The sequence below is a fragment of the Oryctolagus cuniculus genome, chromosome 15 (genome assembly GCF_051225735.1).
Source record: "Oryctolagus cuniculus isolate XC-2025 breed Fujian yellow rabbit chromosome 15, ASM5122573v1, whole genome shotgun sequence".
In the NCBI taxonomy this organism is placed as follows: domain Eukaryota; kingdom Metazoa; phylum Chordata; class Mammalia; order Lagomorpha; family Leporidae; genus Oryctolagus; species Oryctolagus cuniculus.
Window position 1 is genome coordinate 40,623,850 of NC_142881.1, and position 21,155 is coordinate 40,645,004.

The following is a 21,155-nucleotide window of genomic DNA, read 5'->3' on the forward strand; positions in this document are numbered from 1 at the left end:
AGTAACACTATTGCTTTATGTATTGTGGTTTGTATGAAGAACAACATACCCAGATGATTTCAAAATTATATGGCAAGTGCCATGGTTGACTTGTACAAGGGGTATTATGAGCAGAGCAAGTCCAGCCTAAAACCAGTGATTCTGAAGTCAGGCTTGAATTTAAATATAAGCTCAGCCACTTATAAGGAGTGAACCCAGGAAGGATATTTAATTTCTCCCAAGTCTCATAAAGTTGTTGTATGGATTAAAATAGCATATATGAGTTATTTAGTATAATCCTGGTGCATAGTGTGTTTCATAATGGTGGTTATTTTTATTATATCTGTTTCTTAAGTTACTAGAATGCAAGCTCCTAAGTGTGCAACTTGAACCACTACAGCCTCAACACATAAAGTAATGCCTTGCATGTTAAAAGGCACTCAGATATTTTTTGAGTCAATAAATCATACACACCAAGGAAGATTTCTTATAGTATGTAGTCTAAAATGAATAATGGGATTTGCCAGTGAAATTCAGGAGGAACCATTCCAGACAAAACAAAGATATGAGGTGAGGAGAAAAAGAACAAGAATACACAAAAGCCTCCAAAAACTATAAATACATATTCACACTTGAGTGTGATTGTGAATACAGCTAAAGTGGATAATGACACTATACGAAAAATTAAGCATGGGCTTGATCATAAAGAATCCTCTATCATGTGCTTTAAAGGTGTTGGATTTATATTCTGTAAGGCATAGCAGATTACGCCCAACAGAGGTATGAAGAACAAGAAGCAACAGGAAGGTTGTATCTCTACTATCTGTCCTACAACATGGGAGTCAGAGATGAAGGAACAATATGTGTAATTTATATTATTTAAAAGTGTAAAGGTAAGCAGTAGAGGAAAAGAAAAGAACTCTCTTGAGCTAAATGTTCATTGATCACTATAGAAAGTAAACGTACAATATCTATAATTGATACATGAAACAATTGCATTAGGACCATATTGTTTAAAGATATTGTATAGTAACTGGCCAAAGAACTAAAAACAAACTTTAAGAGTGATTGCCTCTGGAAAGCAGAACTGGAACTGTGGCAGGGTGGGACTTTTCATTATTAAAAGTTTTTAAATTTATGCTACTTATAAATTTTTTAAATCATAATATCTCAGAGAAAAGCAGTCCTTTATTGAATACATACTATGTGTCAGGCTAGGATATCCCATCACCTCCTGGGCCTGCAGAGTTTGTATCATTGTCCATCTTCTCAAACGTACCAAACTGGTACTTACTTGACAGCTTCTACACTTTCTGTTCCTCCCAAATGCCTTTATGTGACTAACTTATCCCATCATTCATCTGAAAGGTACCCATCCTTGCCCACTCTACCTGAATTGCTCACTTCATGCCCCAAGCAGTCCCTTTCATAACACTTAAAATACTTATGCTATGTCTTCCATATCACAGGGTTAAGTTTACAAGACAGGGACCTTAACCATCTTGTTCACCACGACAGCCCTAGTACCTAGAACAGGACCTGGCACATAGTAGGTGCTCAATAAATATTTCTTTATTGAATGACATTTTGCAAGTATCAAAAGCACTTCCAGCATATTTTTTTAAATATTTATTTATTTATTTGAAAAGCTGAGTTTGACAGAGAGAGAGAGCTTCAATTTGTAGGTTCACTTTCCAGATGGTCACAACAGCTGGTGCTGGTGCAGGCTGAAGCCAGTGTCCTGAACTTCATCTGATTTCTCATGTGGGATACAGGGGCCCAAGTACTTAAGTCATCTTCCACTGCTTTCCCAGGCATATTATCAGGGGACTGGGCTGGAAGCAGAACAGCCGGGACTTGAACTGGCTCTTTGGTATGGGCTATTGGTGTGGCAGGTGGTACCTTAACCCACTGCGGCACATTGCTAGCTACAACAACCTGTGACCTCCTTGAAAAGAATGATAGTATCTTGGCCGGCGCCATGGTTCAATAGGCTAATCTTCCGCCTTGCGGTGCCAGCACACCGGGTTCTAGTCCCGGACGGGGTGCCGGATTCTGTCCCGGTTGCCCCTCTTCCAGGCCAGCTCTCTGCTGTGGCTAGGGAGTGCAGTGGAGGATGGCCCAAGTGCTTGGGCCCTGCACCCCATGGGAGACCAGGAGAAGCATCTGGCTCCTGCCATCGGATCAGCGCGGTGTGCCAGCCTCAGCGCACCAGCCGCGGCGGCCATTGGAAGGTGAACCAACGGCAAAAGGGCAAAAGGAAGACCTTTCTCTCTGTCTCTCTCTCTCTCACTATCCACTCTGTCTGTCAAAAAAAAAAAAGGAAAAAAGAAAAAAGAATGATAGTATATTTATTTATTTATTATTTTTTGTATCCAACATAGAATCTGATTTCAAGATGTTTATTACTGTAACATTTTAGTGAGGTATTCAACAAAAGTTTATGACTTGAATGTATGAATGAAATAATTCTATGACTTTTCTTATAAGCCATCTCATTGTCTTTACACTCTGTTACTTCTCCAGTTTATGTGTGTGTGTATGTGTGTGTGTACATACAAGTATGTATGCATACACCTTTGTGTCTTCCTGTGTATTTGTGTGTGTGTGTGTGTGTGTGAGGTCACATGGCCAAGAGTGATTTTTCCATTCATCAGAGCCTTCTAAGTGTCATGACTGGAGCTTCTGCTTCTATTTCATCTTTGATGGTCAGTGGTACTGAAGGAACCCACACTGTTTGGAAAAGGATGGTGGCCTGCGCCGCGGCTCACTAGGCTAATCCTCCGCCTTGCAGCGCCGGCACACCGGGTTCTAGTCCCGGTTGGGGCGCCGGATTCTGTCCCGGTTGCCCCTCTTCCAGGCCAGCTCTCTGCTGTGGCCAGGGAGTGCAGTGGAGGATGGCCCAGGTGCTTGGGCCCTGCACCCCATGGGAGACCAGGAAAAGCACCTGGCTCCTGGCTCCTGCCATCGGATCAGCGCGGTGCGCCGGCCGCGGCGGCCATTGGAGGGTGAACCAACGGCAAAAGGAAGACCTTTCTCTCTCTCTCTCACTGTCCACTCTGCCTGTCAAAAAATAAAAAAAAAAAAAATTAAAAATAAAATTAAAAAAAGTTTATTAAAAAAAAAAGGATGGTGAGCATCCTGGACTGTTAACAAAGGTGAAGTCCACAGAGAGCAGTCAAATGGGAGCCTAGCAAAGTCTTAAGGCACAGGTGAACATCCTTCACCTGGCTGAGCCAAGCATCCAGGTACAGGTGACTACAGTGGCCTGACATTAATGACCCTAGCAACAGCACCTATGGCTCATCTACACAGAGTGTGTGCTCACTCAAGTGATAAGGGGTGGTATGCAGCCACTGGCATGGCTTCCAAGCTCTCTAGTGCTGGCCAGCAACTATTTCTTCACATGGATTTCCTCTCCTGTTCTATCTCATTTGAGAAATCAGTCAATTGAATATTAACTATTTCTTTCTCTTGATATCCCTAATGAAAAATCTCAGTCTCTAAAAGTCAGTACCAATGTATATTTCAACAAGGATGTGTGAGGCAAGAAAGAAAAGCACAGTTCTAACATTCTAGGAATTTCCCTCACTGCTCATAATTTAGCAAATGTGAAAAACCATATTATGAAATGGAAGGTTCCATTTGAAATTATTTAAATGAAACTATTTAGAATCAACGTGGCACTATTTATAGATCCTATGTTGCATTGTTTTGAAAATAGCACCACATGGTGCTGGTGGACCTCACAATCCATTCTTCAACATCAGTTGTAGACCTGAAGAATCTGTTTATTCCAAGGAGAGTTACTTCTGATGAGCTACTTCAGGATTCTAGCTTCCTCGGAGGAAAGAAGTAAGATCATGACAATATGATCTTTTTTTTTTTAAACATATTATATTTATTGTATTTTCAGATTTCAGTTACTAAGGAAAATAATTATGTCAGTGATTACTTTTGGTTAAGGAAAGCCATTGAATTACTATAGTTAATTGTGAACTAATTAGACCAATTTGATTACATATATAAAAAAATACAACACTTGCTGTGTGCAAACTTGGCCCTCCTGATATTGGGAAAAAGGAAGGATAGGAGGGAAGGGAAGAGGAAAAATAAGAAAAAAGTAAAAAGAAAAGAAATTCAGTTGTAGATACTCATTGTGTTCAGTCACCTAAGGGCATATTTAGGAGTCTTATGTCCTAGAGATATAAAGTACTAGGTTTGTATAAGCAAGCTTGGAAATGGTCTGGGTCAACTTTATCATTCCCAGGTGGGGAAACCAAGACCCTGACAACTTGAGTGACTTGCACAAGCACTCACTAGTAAGTAGAAGAGGCAGAGGCAGACTGTGAACATATAGAACATCACCACATTTTTAAAAATGGATACTATTAGTGTAAATATTAAGGTATAAATAATTATTATACTATGATCTTACTTTTTACAAGATCCTATTAGCAATCAGAAATTAGCATTATTTGTTTTTTACTTCCTAAGTTCTTTTTCATTCCATTTTCCTCAGAATTTTAACCTCATATAAATTTTTTGTCCCAGTGTGTTCATGCTTAATCAGCTTTAATTGATCACTTTATCAAATGTATTTCAAATAAAAATACAGATTTTAATATTAAGTTTAAAAGTAGTTTTTCTTTGGTTATCATTACAATTATTACATAAGTAATAGAAATAACAAATAGATAAAATAATTTTGCAATTATTATAAAGCAAAGTAGAAATTTTCAGAATTTTATTGAAATTGGTAGAGATTTATTTTTCCATTGGTTTGTGTACTTGTGAAAGAACGTTATGATTAGAATGAGGCAGTTGGGGCTGGTGCTGTGGCACAGTGGGTTAAAGCCCTGGCCTGAAGCGCCAGCATCCCATATGGGCACTGGTTTGAATCCCAGCTGCTCCACTTCTGATCCAGCTCTCTGCTGTGGCCTGAGATAGCAGTAGAAGATGACCCAAGTCCTTGGGCCCCTGGACCCTCGTGGGAGACCCAGAAGAAGCTCCTTGCTCCTGGCTTTGGATTGGCGCAGCTCCGGCCATTGCGGCCATCTGGAGAGTGAACCAGTGGATGGAAGACCTCTCTCTCTTTCTCTACCTCTCTTTGTAACTTTGTCTTTCAAATAAATAAAATAAATCTTAAAAAAAAAAAAAAGAATGAGGCAGTTATATATATTCTATTGCCTTATACAAAAATAAATGGGAATAGAAACAATTCATTTGTACCACTATCATCTATTCTTTCAAGTTCCTAAAAATTAGATACTGAGGGGCCAGCTCTGTGGAAAAGTGGGTGAAGCTGCCACCTGCAGTGCCAGCATTCCATATGGGTGCTGGTTTGAGCCCTGGCTGCTCCTCTTCCAATCCAGCTCTTTGCCTGGGAAAGCAGTAAAAGATGGCCCAAATCCTTTGTCTCCTGCACCCATGCGGGAGACCCAGAGGAGAATCCTGGCTTCCGGCTCCTGGCTTCGGATCGGCTCAGCTCTGGCCATTGTGGCCATTTGGGGAGTGAAACAGCAGATGGAAAACCTCTCCCCCTCTCCCCCTCTCCCCCTCTCCCCCTCTCCCCCTGCCTCTGCCTCTGCCTCTCTATAATTCTGCCTTTCAAATAAATAAAAATATAAACCTTTAAAAAAAATTAGATACTAGAACTAACATCATGGCACACCAGGTTAAACCACTGCTTTTAAGGATGGCATCCTATATCTGAGTGCTGGTTCAAGTCCCACTTATTCTACTTCTGATCCAGCTCCCTGCTAATGCACCTGGGAAAGCAGCAAAGGATGACCCAAGTACTTGAGCCTCTGCCACCCATGCAGTAGACCTGGATGAAGTTCCAGTCGCCTCGCTTTGGCCTTGCCCAGCCCAGCCTTGGCCCTTGCAGCCATTTGAGGAGTGAACAAGCAGATGGAAGGTCCCTCTCTGATTCTCCCTGTCTCTCTCTGTCAATGCTGTCTTTCAAATAAGTAAACAAACAAATCTTTTTAAACAGATTTATTTATTTGAAAGTCACAGTTACACAGAGAGAGGAGAGGCAGAGAGAGAGAGGTCTTCGCCATCCACAGGTTCACTCCCCAATTGGCCGCAGTGACTGGAGCTGAGCCAATCCAAAGCCAGGAGCCAGAAGCCAGGAACTTCTTCTGGGTCTCCCATGAGGGTGCAGGGGCCCAAGGACTTGGGCCATCTTTCACTGCTTTTCCAGGCCATAGCAGAAAGCTGGATCAGAAGTGGAGCAGCCAGGACTCGAACCGGTGCACATATGGGATGCTGGCATTGCAGGCAGCGGCCTTACCCACTACGCCACAGCACTGGCCCCAACAAGCAAATCTTGCTTTAAAAAAATAGACATCAAAAAACCTGAGTGATTTGGTTATCCACAATTAGTTTTAAAGATTTAGTAACTAACGATTCATTTAGATCCTCTTCGTAATTTTATTGAAAGCTATGAATTAGAAGCCATCTGACTTACATAGTCTTTGAATCCACATCAAAAATTATTTATTGAGGATTATCAAGTGACTATTATTTACTCCTTTTATTTTTCACCTAGAAACATGTGATTTAAACCAATACATAAAATATATTTATGTCACAGCCTTAAAGTTTTACTTACTGGGGCTGACATTGTTACACAGTCGCTTGGAATGCCAGCATCCCATATCAGATTTCCAGTTTGAGTCCCAGCCACTCCACTTCTGTTCCAGCTTCCTGCTAGTGCACCTGAGAAAGCAGTGTATTATGGCCAAAGTACTTCAGCTCCTGACACCCACATGGGACACTAGGAAGGAGTTCCTGGTTCCTGACTTTCACCAGCCCAGATGTGGCTATTGCACCTATTTGGGGAGTGGATCAGCAAATAGAAGATCTCTTTCTATCACTCTGCTTTTCAAATAAATAAATCTTGAATAAATCATTATGGGTTTTACTATTGAAAATGGGGAAATGTTGCCATGTAACTTAATTAACAAAGCTAATCCTCATCGTCAAACTAGTAAGTGAAACTGAATTTTTCTTTCTTTCTTTCTTCTTTTTTTTTTTTTTTTTTTTTTTGACAGGCAGAGTGGACAGTGAGAAAGAGAGACAGAGAGAAAGGTCTTCCTTTTGCTGTTGGTTCACCTTCCAATGGCCGCCGCGGCCGGCGCTCTGTGGCCGGCACACCACGCTGATCCAAAGCCAGGAGCCAGGTGCTTCTCCTGGTCTCCCATGGGGTGCAGGGCCCAAGCACTTGGGCCATCCTCCACTGCACTCCCGGGCCACAGCAGAGAGCTGGCCTGGAAGAGGGGCAACCGGGCAGAATCCGGCTCCCCGACGGGGACTAGAACCCGGTGTGCTGGCGCCACAGGTGGAGGATTAGCCTATTGAGCTGCGGCGCCAGCCTGAATTTTTTTTTTTTTTTTCTGTTAGAAAAAATCCAGTGTTATTTTTCAGTTCAAAGAAATCTTTGTTTTGAATAAGAATTATCAAAAACATTGCAGTAAATTATAGAATCCATCTTGAGCAGTGTATTTCTTTTTTCTTTTTAAAGCTTTACTTTATTTATTTATTATTTCAAGGGCAGAACAACAGAGAGAGGGGGAGAGAGAGAGAACCATCCTCTGGTTCACTCCTCAGATGGCTGCAGTAGCCAGGCTGAATCCAGGAGCCAGGAACTCCATCCAGATCTCCCACACGGCTGATGGGGACTCAAATACTTGAGCCATCATCTGCTGCCTCCCAGATGCTTTACAAGCAAGCCCAATAAGAAGCAGAGCATCCTGGATGCTAACCAGCACTCTGATATGAAATGCTGGCAGCATCAAAAGCGGCAGTTGAATCCACTATGTCACAACACCCACCCCTGAACAATATTCCTCTCTTTTTTTTATAAGACTGATTTATTTATTCATATATTTGAAAGGGAGAATGACAGAGAGATCTTCCATTTGTTGGTTCTCTCCCCCAAATGGCCACCATAGGCAGGGCCAAACTAGAATCACAAATGGAGACAACCTACTCTACCACAACACTGGCTCCAGGTATGATACTCTTTAGAAAATAAATAAACATGTATGATTTGAACTTTGACATTGAATTTTTAGTATAATAAAATGTATGCTTAAAAATTAGAGATGAAGTCATTAATTACACTGGCTATCATAACCAAACTATGTGTTTAATAAAAGATAAAAATATACTGGTCAGGTGTTTGAAAGAGTAGTTAAATCACCACTTTGGGGGGCCGGCACTGTGGCTCACTTGGTTAATCCTCCGCCTGCGGCGCCGGGTTCTAGTCCCGGCTGCTCCTCTTCCAGTCCAGCTCTCTGCTGTGGCCCAGGAGGGCAGTGGAGGATGGCCCAAGTGCTTGGGTCCCTGCACCTGTATGGGAGACCAGGAGGAAGCACTTGGCTCCTAGCTTCGGATCGGTGCAGCGCGCTGCCCGTGGCAGCCATTTGGGGAGTGAACCAACGGAAGGAAGACCTCTCTCTCTCTCTCTCTCTCTCTCCCTCCCCCTCTCATTTTCTATAACTCTACCTGTCAAATAAATATAAAAAAAAATAAAGAAAAAATAAATCACCACTTTGGATGGCGATATCCCATACTGGAGTGCCTGCCTCAAGTCCCGTCTCTTCTGTTTCCAATCCAGCTCCTTGCTAATGTTGACCCTGGAAGGCAGTAGATGATGACTTAAATTATCGTGGTCCCTTCCACATATGTGGGAGACCCTACCTGAGTTCCAGGCTCCCAGCAGTGTACTGTCAACAAGCCCAGCTGTTGCCGCTATTTGGAGAGTGAATCAATGGGAGGAAGAAATCTCTCACTGTCACGCTACCTTTTAAATAAAAAAAGATAAAGCTATATACTTTTTTTTTTTTTTTTTTTTTTTGACAGGCAGAGTGGACAGTGAGAGAGAGAGAGAAAGGTCTTCCCTTGCTGTTGGTTCACCCTCCAATGGCAGCCGCGGCCGGCGCACCGCGCTGATCCAAAGCCAGGAGCCAGGTGCTTCTCCTGGTCTCCCATGGAGTGCAGGGCCCAAGCACTTGGGCCATCCTCCACCGCACTCCCGGGCCACAGCAGAGAGCTGGCCTGGAAGAGGGGCAACCGGGACAGAATCCGGCGCCCCGACTGGGACTAGAACCCGGTGTGCCGGCGCCGCAAGGCGGAGGATTAGCCTAGTGAGCCGTGGCACTGGCCTAAAGCTATATACTTAATAGGGCAGATATTTGGCCTAGCAGTTAAGATGCCCACATTCCACACCAGAATACCTGGTTTGGATTCTCACCTCTAGCTCCTGACTCCAGCTTCTTGCCAAAGCAGACCCTGGTAGGTAGGTGGTGGTGATAGCTCAGGTTACTGGGTTTCTACTATCTGTGCGGGGGACCTGAATTGAGTTCCTTGCTGCCAGCTCAGCCCAGCCAGCATCAAAGGCATTTGGGGAGTGAACCAGTGGGTAGGGACACTCGATTGTGATCTCTTTCTCTCAAATTAAATACACAAATACACACACACGTATATATACACACATATTAACCATTATAATTTTATAGCTACTATAAAAACGCAAGTCCACATGTTCTATTTTTCACTCATTCCTATGCCCTGGCATATTTTCTTTCATAAAGTAGAAGAAAGGACCATAGTAAAGGGAGAGGTAGGAAAGAAAAACGTTTGCTCGGAGCAAAGGAAAGAGTATGTTAAAGTAAGGAGAGGAAATAAGTAGGATTCTGTAGTCAAATAGACAGGAGGCATAGAAACTCTATCAGAAGTTTTTGACACTAGCCAAGGGCAGGTCAACTCTTTCTGAGTCTGATGCTTTTTTTTTTTTTTTTGGACAGGCAGAGTGGACAGTGAGAGAGAGAGAGACGGAGAGAAAGGTCTTCCTTTTTCTGTTGGTTCACCCTCCAATGGCTGCCGCGGCCAGCATGCTACGGCTAGCGCATCACGCTGATCCAAAGCCAGGAGCCAGGTGCTTCTCCTGGTCTCCCATGCGGGTGCAGGGCCCAAGCACTTGGGCCATCCTCCACTGCACTCCCGGGCCATAGCAGAGAGCTGGCCTGGAAGAGGGCAACCGGGACAGAATCCAGCTCCCCGACCGGGACTAGAACCCGGTGTGCCAGCGCCACAAGGTGGATTAGCCTAGTGAGCCGTGGCACCGGCCATGATGCTTCTTAAATACTAGCTTCTCAGTGTGGCACACTGGCACACAGAAAGTTACCTGATAAATTATAGTTATCATTATAACCTAATAGGAGAAACCCGTGTAAAATGAGTTTATCTACCTCACCAAATATGATATTTTCCTACCCTAAAGGTGAGAATCCTCATTGGATTTTACACATTTCTTACATTTATTTACTAGATTTTTAAGTCTTCTGGTTAGAGGATTGGTGCTTTACTCATTTGTAAGCCTCCCAGCTAATAGGACTGCTTTTGTATCTAATGGGAAACTAGAAACTTGGGATTTAATTAACAATCTTCTGACTTTTATAAGTCCTGTTAAACATTTGATGAAAATCTGAACAATATGAGGATGATGAGAATGATGAAGAAAAGTTGGGCTTCCAATAGGACCTCATAAAATAGTGCATGAAATAAGGCCCTTACCACAAGTTTTAAGTTAAAAATTCTAATGAATTTTTTCTAGGTTTTGAGTTTAAGGAAATACTTTATTAGAATGTCACAAATGAAGTTGATAACTGATTCTGAGTCACAGTTGGGATGTACAATTTGTGAAACAGTTTTTTAAAAAATGGGCAAATATTTAGCCTAGCATTTGAGACACTTGCATCCCGTATCGGAGTGTCTAGGTTCAATACTCAGCTCCAACTTCTAACTCTAGCGTCCTGTTAAAGCAGACACTGCAAGGAAGTAATTGACTTCCTGACACCAATGTGGGAAACAGAATTAAGTTCCCTGCCACTAGCTTCAGCCCCAGCCCACCTTGTGGGCATTTGGGGAACCTGTCAGTGGAATAGGAGCAGGCATCTGGTGCAGCAGTTAGGGCACTACTTGGTACTCACATCCCATATCAGAGTTCCTGGCTTTGAGTTCCATCTCCACCTCCAATTCCAGCTTCTTGCTAATGTGCATCCTGGGACACAGCAAATGATGATTCAGGTACCTGAGTCCCTGCCACCCACATGAAAAACCCAGTTTGAGTTCCGGGTTCCTGGCTTTGGCCTGGCCCAGTCCCAGCTTTGGTGGGCATCTAAAGAGTGAACAAGTGAATGAAAAATCTCTCTCTCTCTCTCTCTCTCTCTCTCACTTCCTTGCATATAAAATAAAAATAAATTTTAAAAAAATAAACAAGCAAAAAATGAGTGGGTATTTAGGAAATATTCATGGGAGTGTTTGGAACATATATAAAAGGATCTCTTTTTCATTTTTCCTGTCTGCTCATTGTGGAGAAATATATAACCAGATAGATAAATGCCAAATAGATGAATTGTTTTAAAAAATCTGTATTCAATGGATATAAATTTAATCTTTAACCTTTTCTTACCAAAGTATCTCTATGTTATTCTACATGGGACTCACCTACTGACTGTGTCAGTCAAACAGCCAAGAATAACAGATTTCTTTGCTAAAAATATTGCTTCTGAAATCATCTTGGCAAACAATACTCGCTCAAAAAAAATTCTGCCCAATAAAGTAAACAAATTTTGGGAGACTGAAAATTAGCAGAAGAGATGAGTAGTAGCTGCATAACCTTGAACAGAGTTCTAATTGAGCCTCAGTCTTATCTTCATTAAAATGATATTTTTAATACAGGTCCACAGTCTTTATTCTGCAGTTGCAAAATGAGACAAAAACAGAAACCACTCTGAATCCCAAAAGTATTTTTCGAAGTCTGACATCAGGACTATCTGGCAATGAAACCTACCATGGACAAACATGAAGTCTCTGTTTTGTCAACCTTTGCATCAGTCACACCTGCCTCTGTTATTTCGTGACATTTGATGACTTGAGGATTAACTGCACTGGAAAATGTCCAAAAGAGTTAAAGTTATTCCTATGGATAACAGTGAGAAGAAGAAAAGGAAGCATCTGTCGTTATCAATAGCTCAGAAAGTGGAATTATTGCAGAAGCTTGATGGTGGTGTGTCTGTGAGGCACCTTACTGAAGAATATGGTGTGGGCACCACCACCATATATGACTTAAAAAAACAGAAAGACAAGTTGCTGAAATTTTACAGTGACAGTGATAACCAAGAACTAATGAAAAATAGGAAAACATTGCACAGGGCGAAAAATGAAGATCTTGACCGCGTGTTGATTGAGTGGATCCGACAACAAAGAAGTAAAGATATGCCACTGACTGGTTTGTTGGTCATGAAACAAGCTAGACTATATCATGAAGAACTGAACATTGAAAGCGAGTGTGAGTATTCAGAAGGCTGGCTACAGAAATTCAAGAAGCGTCATGGTATCAAGTACCTTAAAATTTGTGGTGAAAAAGCTTCTGCTGATCATGAGCCTACTGAAAATTACATTGATGAATTTGCTAAAATAATATCTGATGAAAACTTTAGCCCGGAGCAGATTTACAATGCTGATGAAACAGCTCTGTACTGGTGCTATGTTCCTAGGAAAACCTTAGCAATGGCTGACGAAAGAGTCCCAACAGATTACAAGGATGCCAAGCAAAGATTAACTGTTCTTGGGTGTGCCAATGCTGCTGGCACACACAAGATAAAATTGGCAGTGATCGGGAAAAGTCTATATCCAAAGTGTTTAAAAGGTGTATGCAATTTACCTGTTCATTATTATGCAAACAAGAAGGCATCAGTAACAAGGGAGATCTTTGCTGATTGGTTCAATAAGCACTTTGTGCCAGCAGCACGAGCTCATTGCAAGCAAGCTGGACTGGAAGACAACTGCAAGATTTTACTATTCCTAGACCACTCTTCTGCACATCCCCCTCCTGAACTTCTTGTGAAAAGTAATGTTTTCGGCATTTACCTTCCACAAAATGTGACATCCATAATACAGCCTTGTGACCAAGGAATTCTACGTTCCATGAAGAGCAAGTATAAACACTTTTTTTTAAACAGCATGCTTGCCTCAGTTAACAGAGGTCTGAAAATCCAGGACTTCCTTAAAGAATTTAGTCTTAAGGATGCCATCTATGCAGTTGCTAATGCTTGGAATGATATTGATAAGTCAACATTAAAAAATGCTTGGCACAGACTTTGGGCTACAATGATGTTTGAAAATTACCTTGCTGATGAAGATTTTGAAGGATTTATAGACTCTAATGAAAAGACCATGATTTCTAAACTCCTAACTTATGCCAAAAGTTTATCAGCCGAAAGTGTAAATAAGTTAGAAGAAGCCGACATTGAAGAAATGTTGAACATCGATAATGATGCACCCATTGAGCATCCCTTGAGTGATGGAGAAATGGCTGAGTTGGGGTTGAATATAGATGAGTATGAAGACACTAGTAGTGATGATGACATTATGAGCACAGATCAAAAAATCTCCATAGACCATATGGTAAAAATATGTGACCAATTAATTGCTGGCCTTGAACAATGTGCATTTATCAGTAAGCAGGAGATCATGGCAATTTACTCAATTAAAAAGAAACTGCTTAGACAGAAACCTGTGTTAAAGAGATAGGTGACACTGGGTAAAGTCTTTTAAAAGGCTCTCTTGATAATGCCACTTCATCAGTTGAGAATTCTCTTTCTGGCTCATCATAGTATGTCCAGCTCCAGCTTGGTTTCATGGACAATGATTTTTATTGATTAACTTCTTCAAGATTCTCAGGCAGCCAGAACTGATGAACATTTATGACACGTTTATGTGTTTTCATCAGTATAAGCTTAAAATTTTACTTTAAAATTTCCTTAGAGATTTTTCCTTTATCACAAGCAACAAAAAAAAAAAAGCTTAAAGTATATAAAGTCTATATCCTGTTATTTCATTTACCAATAAATTTATTTACCTACAAATTTTATTTACCATTACTTATTTATGTACATAAATTATAATATTATTTATGTTCTTTATTCTACTGAATGTGAATGGTTATACATTTCTTTGTAGAAATATTAATGTGTATCATCAGAGGGTATAGCCCCATACCCATTTGGAGTATCTCCAACTATACAGTATATATATGAATATATATATATATACACACACACATATACACACACACATATATATATATATTCCAGAGAATTACTGTTTTTTTCCAAATTTCAAAGAGCGTTTTCACAAGCGTTGTGGCATAGCAGGTTAAGCCTCCACCTGTGCCTGCAACACCAGCATTCCATATGGGCACTGGTCCATGTCCCAGGTGCTCCTCTGCCTATCCAGCTCTCTGCTAATGCACCTGGGAAAGCAGCAGAAGATGGCCTAAATACTTGGGCCCCTGAACCCACATGGGAGACCCAAAAGAAGCTTTGGGCTCCTGGCTTCGACCTGGCCCACCCCAGCTGTTGCATTCATCTGGGGTGTGAACCAGCAGATGGAAGACATCTCTCTCTCTCTGTGTCTCTCTTCTTCTCTATGTAACTCTGCCTTTCAAATAAAATAAATAAATGAACTAACAAACATGCTATTAAGACCTATGAGGCACCGCGGCTAATCCTCCACCTGTGGCGCCGGCACACCGGGTTCTAGTCCTGGTCGGGGCGCCGGATTCTGTCCAAGTTGCCCCTCTTCCAGGCCAGCTCTCTGCTGTGGCCAGGGAGTGCAGTGGAGGATGGCCCAAGTGCTTGGGCCCTGCACCCCATGGGAGACCAGGATAAGTACCTGGCTCCTGCCATTGGATCAGCGTGGTGCGCCGGCCGCAGCACGCCGGCCGCGGCGGCCATTGGAGGGTGAACCAACAGCAAAAGGAAGACCTTTCTCTCTGTCTCTCTCTCTCACTGTCCACTCTGCCTGTCAAAAAAAAAAAAAAAAAAAAAAAAAACCTATGAGGGTAGAAACCATGTCCATGCATCTATGTTCTCTACCCTGTCCTCACCATCTCAGTAGCTGGCATATAATAACATGCTTAAAGAAAACACACACTTTGGGATCAGGTTTCATGACCAGATTAACTTAACTATATGTGACAAAGCCAGATTTTCTATACTACATTCAACTTTCCTTTTTCCTGTCTCCTTTTGGGAACTACTCCTGCCAGGTCCAAGTGTGAACATTACTCTGCAGCCTCTCTGCCAAGCCAGCCTGACTTTTCTATTGTCCTCACCATTCTGCCACCTTCTTTGTGTCTGTTATTTCCCATTAACTCTCTGCTAGTTGCTCTTATAAAGTGTAGTCAGCCCTCACCATACTGTGAACTCATATATTACCTGACTGGTAATTGGTTCCCATTCTCCACTCAGTACTGTTCTTTGAGGTGATCTAAAGTTGCGCAGGAGAAGCATGACATGGATGGGAAATAGAATCCCAGTGGGGAGTAAAATGGCAGAAACTCCATCTTTGTAAGTAGGGATATGGAGAATGGCTACTGTATGTCCCCAGTGTTATCCAAACTTATAGGATCAGTTACTGAAACAGATGCTGCCTAACAGGAAGATGCCTGGAGTCACTGTGCTGCCCTGAAAAATCTCAGCCAGGCACCTGATTCAGTCTCCCATTGATATTTAAGCCAAAGTGAAAAATTGACCACCAGGTGATACTAAACTTTGCATCAGGAACCAAATGCTTGGAACTGGCCTTATGCAAAGGAATTTTGGGCCTCAGTTACCATGTTTTGTTAAGACTTTTTGTAGGGTGTGAGGGAGGGGAGTTCCTGCAGGTGCTGCCAATGGCCACAGGTGCTGCAGAGGGGGGCAGGCCTGAGTGGAGCAGGTGAGGAGGAAGTGGGGCAGAGAAGCAGACGTGGGCCCCCTCCCTGCAGCCCCCGGCCCCGTGGAGGACCACACGGTTGTGTCTGGCTCTGCCCCATAAAAAAAAATAAAAATAAAAAAAGACTTTCTGTATAATTTTTATAAAATTCTAAAGATGGATAATCTTTCTCTCCCAAGTGATATACTTTACATAAGCTGTTTATTTCTTTACCTCAGGATAGTAAGTGTCTACAATGCAAATCCCAGTTGATTGGTAGTAGCTGCCTAAAGCACAAGTTTGAGAATTTGAGCCGTGTGCTGACTCAATCGGTAGTAATTATTTGTTAGTGTCTGCCATTGGTGCAGAAAGTAGCAATGGCAGAACTTATGCCATCTGTCCCTTAGGAGGACCTTACATTTTTCCTATATATCTTTGTTTCAGACTTCCTGCTTCTGCTGAGTCACTTTAGTTCATAGATGATCTCACAATCTTACATTCTTATTCTGCATTAATTTTTATGTTGCTCTGACATGAACAGGACCCGTTTTCCTTGACACACACTTACACAAGTGTGTGTGTTAGTCACAATTTAAAAAGTTTTAGTGATAGGGAGGGCACTTTGACATAAACCAAACATTTGGACATTTCTATCTTCAGCCGAAACCAACCCTGTGGCCCTGGATTAGAATGCGCTGCTTCGTATGAACTCATATTTCCATGTATGAGATGTATATGCAGATAAACACAGAAATACAGATGTGCATACATGCATTAGTTAATATACAGGTATATATATCCCAATGAGAGAGGTGAGAAGCAATGACACCCTAGTAATAATAAGTATCCAGCTTTGATTTCTAATGATCATTCAGTGAAAGGAACTAGAATGCCATGGAGGAATGATTGGGAGGCTGGACAGGGAAAGGGAAAATACAAAATGTGGATGGAACATCTTGTGCCAGAAAGTAAGGAATTTTTTTTTTTTAAGTAGAACTTGCCAAAGGTATATAAGGGTCAACCTAAAGGAGCTCCTAATGGCCAAAGGTGGAGCAATTTGAGCAGCAAAATAATGATCATATTGGATGTAACCCTTAAAAATAAATATCCATGACATCTTATAGTTAAGAAACTTATTATATAAATGGAAAGAAAGTATATGTCTTCCTTAAATTCCAAATAATAAACATAATGGAAAGAACAAAATCAACATTAGGCGAACACCACAGTGATAATTGTAGCAGACAACATATAAAGATGTATGCCAAAGTTAGTTAGAGCTTGATGAGAAACAGATTTACATTGTTTCAAAGTATTTCCCCCAGATATTAACTATCTAGAAAGAAATAATAAACTTTATAATAGTGTAAGTCAGCAGAAAGAAATCAAAATATAGGTTAACATCACCAGTAATGAAAGGTCTTGTGTTCCACTATGTGGTGCACTGAGGACACAATATCATTTCTGTGCTATTTTTGCCAAAAATATAAAACCTCAGTCCAATCATGAGAAAACCTAGTTTGGCAGACATTGAACAAAATAACTGATAATACTCTTCAAAGATATCAAAGTCATAAAAGACAAGGGAGGACTCAAAAATTCACAGATGGTGGGAGACTAAGAAATAACAAAGGGCCATGTGGGATCCTGGATAGGATTCTGGAGCAGAAGAAGGGCATGAGTGGAAAAAGTGATGAAATTCAAATATAGTCTTCAGTAAATAGGATTATATGCCAATGTTGATTTCCTGGATCTAATAATAGTACTGTGTTTATGTGAGATGTTAACATCGTAGAGAAGCTGAGTGAGGGATATATGGAAAGTATATTATTTCCGCATCCTTTCCATAAACCCAAAATTTGTTCAAGATAAAAAGTCAAGAAATTATTTTTTTTTAATTAAAATCCCTTCAGCCAACCTATCTAAAAGGAACCCCTCCTTCTAGCCTCTCCTCTCAACAGATCAAGCCTCTAGCCAGGATGACCAAGCCCATCTCACTCCAAGCCTCCCAACCTCCATCCAATGCCTTGCCCATCTCTCTCAGTTTATCATCTAAAATGATTTGTCTCTCTACCCGTTAACTGAAAGCCTACCTTTACACCTGAAAAATCCTACTGTGTTGGAAAAGGAGTGGTCAAATCCAGCTCCCTGCCTATAGTATCATATCCCAGAGAAACCAGCAGAGGCTTCATGGTTGTCATCTTTTCTGCATTCTCCAGGCCCAAAGAACAGAGAGGGTCAGAATAAAGGCTGATTTGTTATTCATACGAGTTATATCACCTCCACCTTTAGAATTAAGATGTAACTTCTGAGTTTTAAATAAGTGTGTTGTTTTCTTTGCTACACTCCTAAGTTAGTGAGAATCCCATGAGCCTATTTTGTTTCCTTTAAATGGTTTTTGTGGGTGGGTGTTAACTATCTTTGCATGTCTAAAATTGTCTTCATTTTACACTGTTACTTTAAGAATATTGTTTTGTTATCTTCAGCGTCTTCATTCCTTTCTTAGGTAATCTGTTTTTGGTTTGTTTTGAGAAGGGTTAGGATTTTCACCTCTATCTTTGGTTTTCAGAAATGTTAGCATCAAGTGGCTAGGTGTGATCTGGGATTCTTTAATTTTTTCTATTGATTCTAGTAGCTACTCATGAGCCCTCTCACTGGAAGGTTCATGATTTCATTAGCAATGAAATATTTCATTTTATTAACTCTGAATACTCTTTGCCTCCATTCCCGCCATTCCGTCCTTCTAGAATTCCTTGAACTTTCCTCAGATGTTTGGTGAGTCTTGATTGTGTCAGTCATATATTAGTTATATGTCTGTCTGTGCATACTTACCTGTTTTTTCTGTTCTGCTTCCTAAGGTTACAGGGGAGAGATGAATATATACCAGACTGAGGGCATCAGGGGCTCATCTTGGCAGGAAACTTCTTCCTTTGGGAGTTCACATATCTCTTGGGTACTACCCTACCTCTAATGCCCAGTGTCCCCTTCACTGGAGTTGCCTCTGCTGCTTGCTTTATAGCACAAAAGCAAAATAGAAGACAGGAACTGTCTGCTTGTTCCTCCTACTGTAATATTACAAAAATCACAGTGAATATGGCTTTGGGACTGCCTGCTGGTCCTCATATCCACTTTTCCCTAGCTCAGAGGAAGCTAAAGCCTTGTCTCACAATTTACAGGTGCCCTCTTCATGAATTGTAGGTAGTGGAAAAATGTTTCTTCCTTCAAATGTCATCCCAATTATACTTTCTGCCTTTGCAGTTAGTTGCTCAGCATTTTTAGACCATTTAGAGCATTTCATTTTGTAAGTCACCATTATTTTCAAGTTATCTGTGTATATATCGTGTTCATGATTTAAAAAATGTATTTAAGAAAATTATGTTGATACAAAAAACTGTAGAATCCATGCATATGAAGGTCTTCATAAAGGCTCTTTTTTGTTTTTATATAAATTTTTTATTTAATAAATATAAATTTCATAAATGCAACTTATATTATAGGGGTTCTTCCCCCCCATATCCACCCTCCCACCCCCAAACCATCCCTCCTTCTACTCCCTCTCCCTACTTCTTCATCAAGATGCATTTTTAATTATCTCATAAAGGCCCTTATAGGTAAGACCAAAGTGATCTGGTTGAAGCAGCAGAGGCAACCCTGAGCATAAACAATTGATCTCCCCTTTGCTCTCCATAGTAGCATCTGAGAAGCTCTACAGAATCCTAGAACTCTGCAGAACAGTTCAGAATCCCCTGGCATGATGAAAATTCTGCCTCTCAACTTTAGTTCTGCCATAGGTCCTGATACCAGCTTTTGCCATTCGTTCCATATGTTCCATTTTAGAGAGATAGTGGCATAAAATTTTTTTTAAAGAATGGACAGCCACTGAGCACCTACTACATATATATAAGCACTGTCCCAGGTACCTACATATTACCTCACTTTGTCCCCACAGTGACCCTCTCAAGCAAGTATTTTTATCTCCAGGATATGATGCATAGACAAACAGAAGGGCCGGCGCTGTGGTGCAGCGGGTTAAAGCCCTGGCTTGAAGCGCTGGCATCCCATATGGGCGCCGGGTTCTAGTCCCGGCTGCTCCTCTTTCAATCCAGCTCTCTGCTATGGCCTGGGAAAGGAGTGGAGGATGGCCCAAGTCCTTGGGCCCCTGCACCTGCATGCTGGCTTTGGATTGGCGCAGCTCCGGCCGTTGCAGCCATCTGGGGAGTGAACCAGCAGATGGAAGACCTCTCTCTCTGTCTCTACCTCTCTCTGTAACTCTTTCAAATGAATAAAATAAATCTTAAAAAAAAAAAAAAGGCAAACAGAGCAAGAATGTGCACAAAAGCAAATGTACAAGAAATACCCCATTATTTTATTTGTTTAAATTTAATTAAACCAGAGGTCAGCATTGTGGTGTCACAGGTAAAACTGCTGCCTGTAACACTGGCATCTCATATAGGTGCTGGTTTGTGTCCAACTGTTCCACTTCCGATCCAGCTTCCTGGTAATGGCCTGGGAGAAGCCAAAGAAGACAATCCAAGTCCTTGGTCGCCTGTCAGCCACTTGGGAGACCCAGATGAAGCCCCTAGTTCCTGGCTTCAGGCTAGCCAGCCCTGGACGTTACAGCCATCTGGGGAGTAAACCAACAGATGGAAGATCTCTGGTTTTTTCCCCCCTTTCTATCTCTTACTTTCAAATAAATGAAGTAAATATTCTTTCAAAAAATAAATAAATAGATTTACTTCAGCCAAATCCTAGCATGAATGCACTGGAATGGTAAAAAATGACCTCTCAGCTATTTGGGGGCTTACCATAAAAGATCTGACTCGTGGTCTTAGGGTCTTTCCGAGTGCATGGAGAGGGCCTGTCTTGTTCTCTGGCTTCTTCCCAAGGATCTGCTGGATGCTCAAAAAGCTTACTTTAGACTGTGAAACTGTGGTTTCCATGTGACCTCTGATGTCAGGATCCATGAAAGGTTGGGATCTCATCTCTAGAACTCAGTCTCTCAAGTTTCCCCTCTGCACCCAGCCACCCTCTCTGAGCACCAGCTTCCTCCTCTGACTCCTTTACCAAGAGTTACCAAAAGCTCAGAAACCCTGTCACCCTAGACACCCTAGGTTAGTGATCAGGAGGTATTTGTCTCCTCCTTATTGTTGCCCTCAAAGTGTTAGCTTTTCTCTTCTTCTCAGAACACTTACCAGAATCTTAGTAAGTATAAGCTTTTACAAAATGAAACCTGGTCTGTGAGAGTTTCTGCTTTCCTTGTGCCAAAAACCTTGAGGCAAGAAAAATACCAAGAGTCACTGGATTAGAAAGGGCATAGTAGAGCAGGCATTGTGGAACAGCAATTAAGATGCACATATTCCATATCAGAGTGCCTGGGGGCAACGCCCTGCTCCATTTCTTTC

At 41.6% G+C, this 21,155-nt stretch overlaps 1 protein-coding gene across 8 annotated transcripts in view; it reads left to right on the forward strand.

Moving 5' to 3' along the window:
• LOC100344091 (jerky protein) overlaps nucleotides 1-21,155 on the forward strand; it is a 71,857-nt gene that overhangs the window by 14,364 nt on the left and 36,338 nt on the right. For 2 of the 8 annotated variants that reach the window (XM_070057634.2, XM_002718379.6), the window contains one exon: nucleotides 11,734-13,922. The exons of 3 other annotated variants lie outside the window; for them this stretch is intronic. In XM_070057634.2, the coding sequence (XP_069913735.2) occupies nucleotides 11,950-13,587 (1,638 nt within the window). In that variant the 5' untranslated portion in view covers nucleotides 11,734-11,949 and the 3' untranslated portion in view covers nucleotides 13,588-13,922. Of the gene's footprint in view, nucleotides 1-4,886; nucleotides 5,141-11,733; nucleotides 13,923-20,206; nucleotides 20,508-21,155 lie in introns of those variants that run through there. 3 more of the 8 variants (XR_016222157.1, XR_016222154.1, XR_016222153.1) reach the window with 3 other exon arrangements.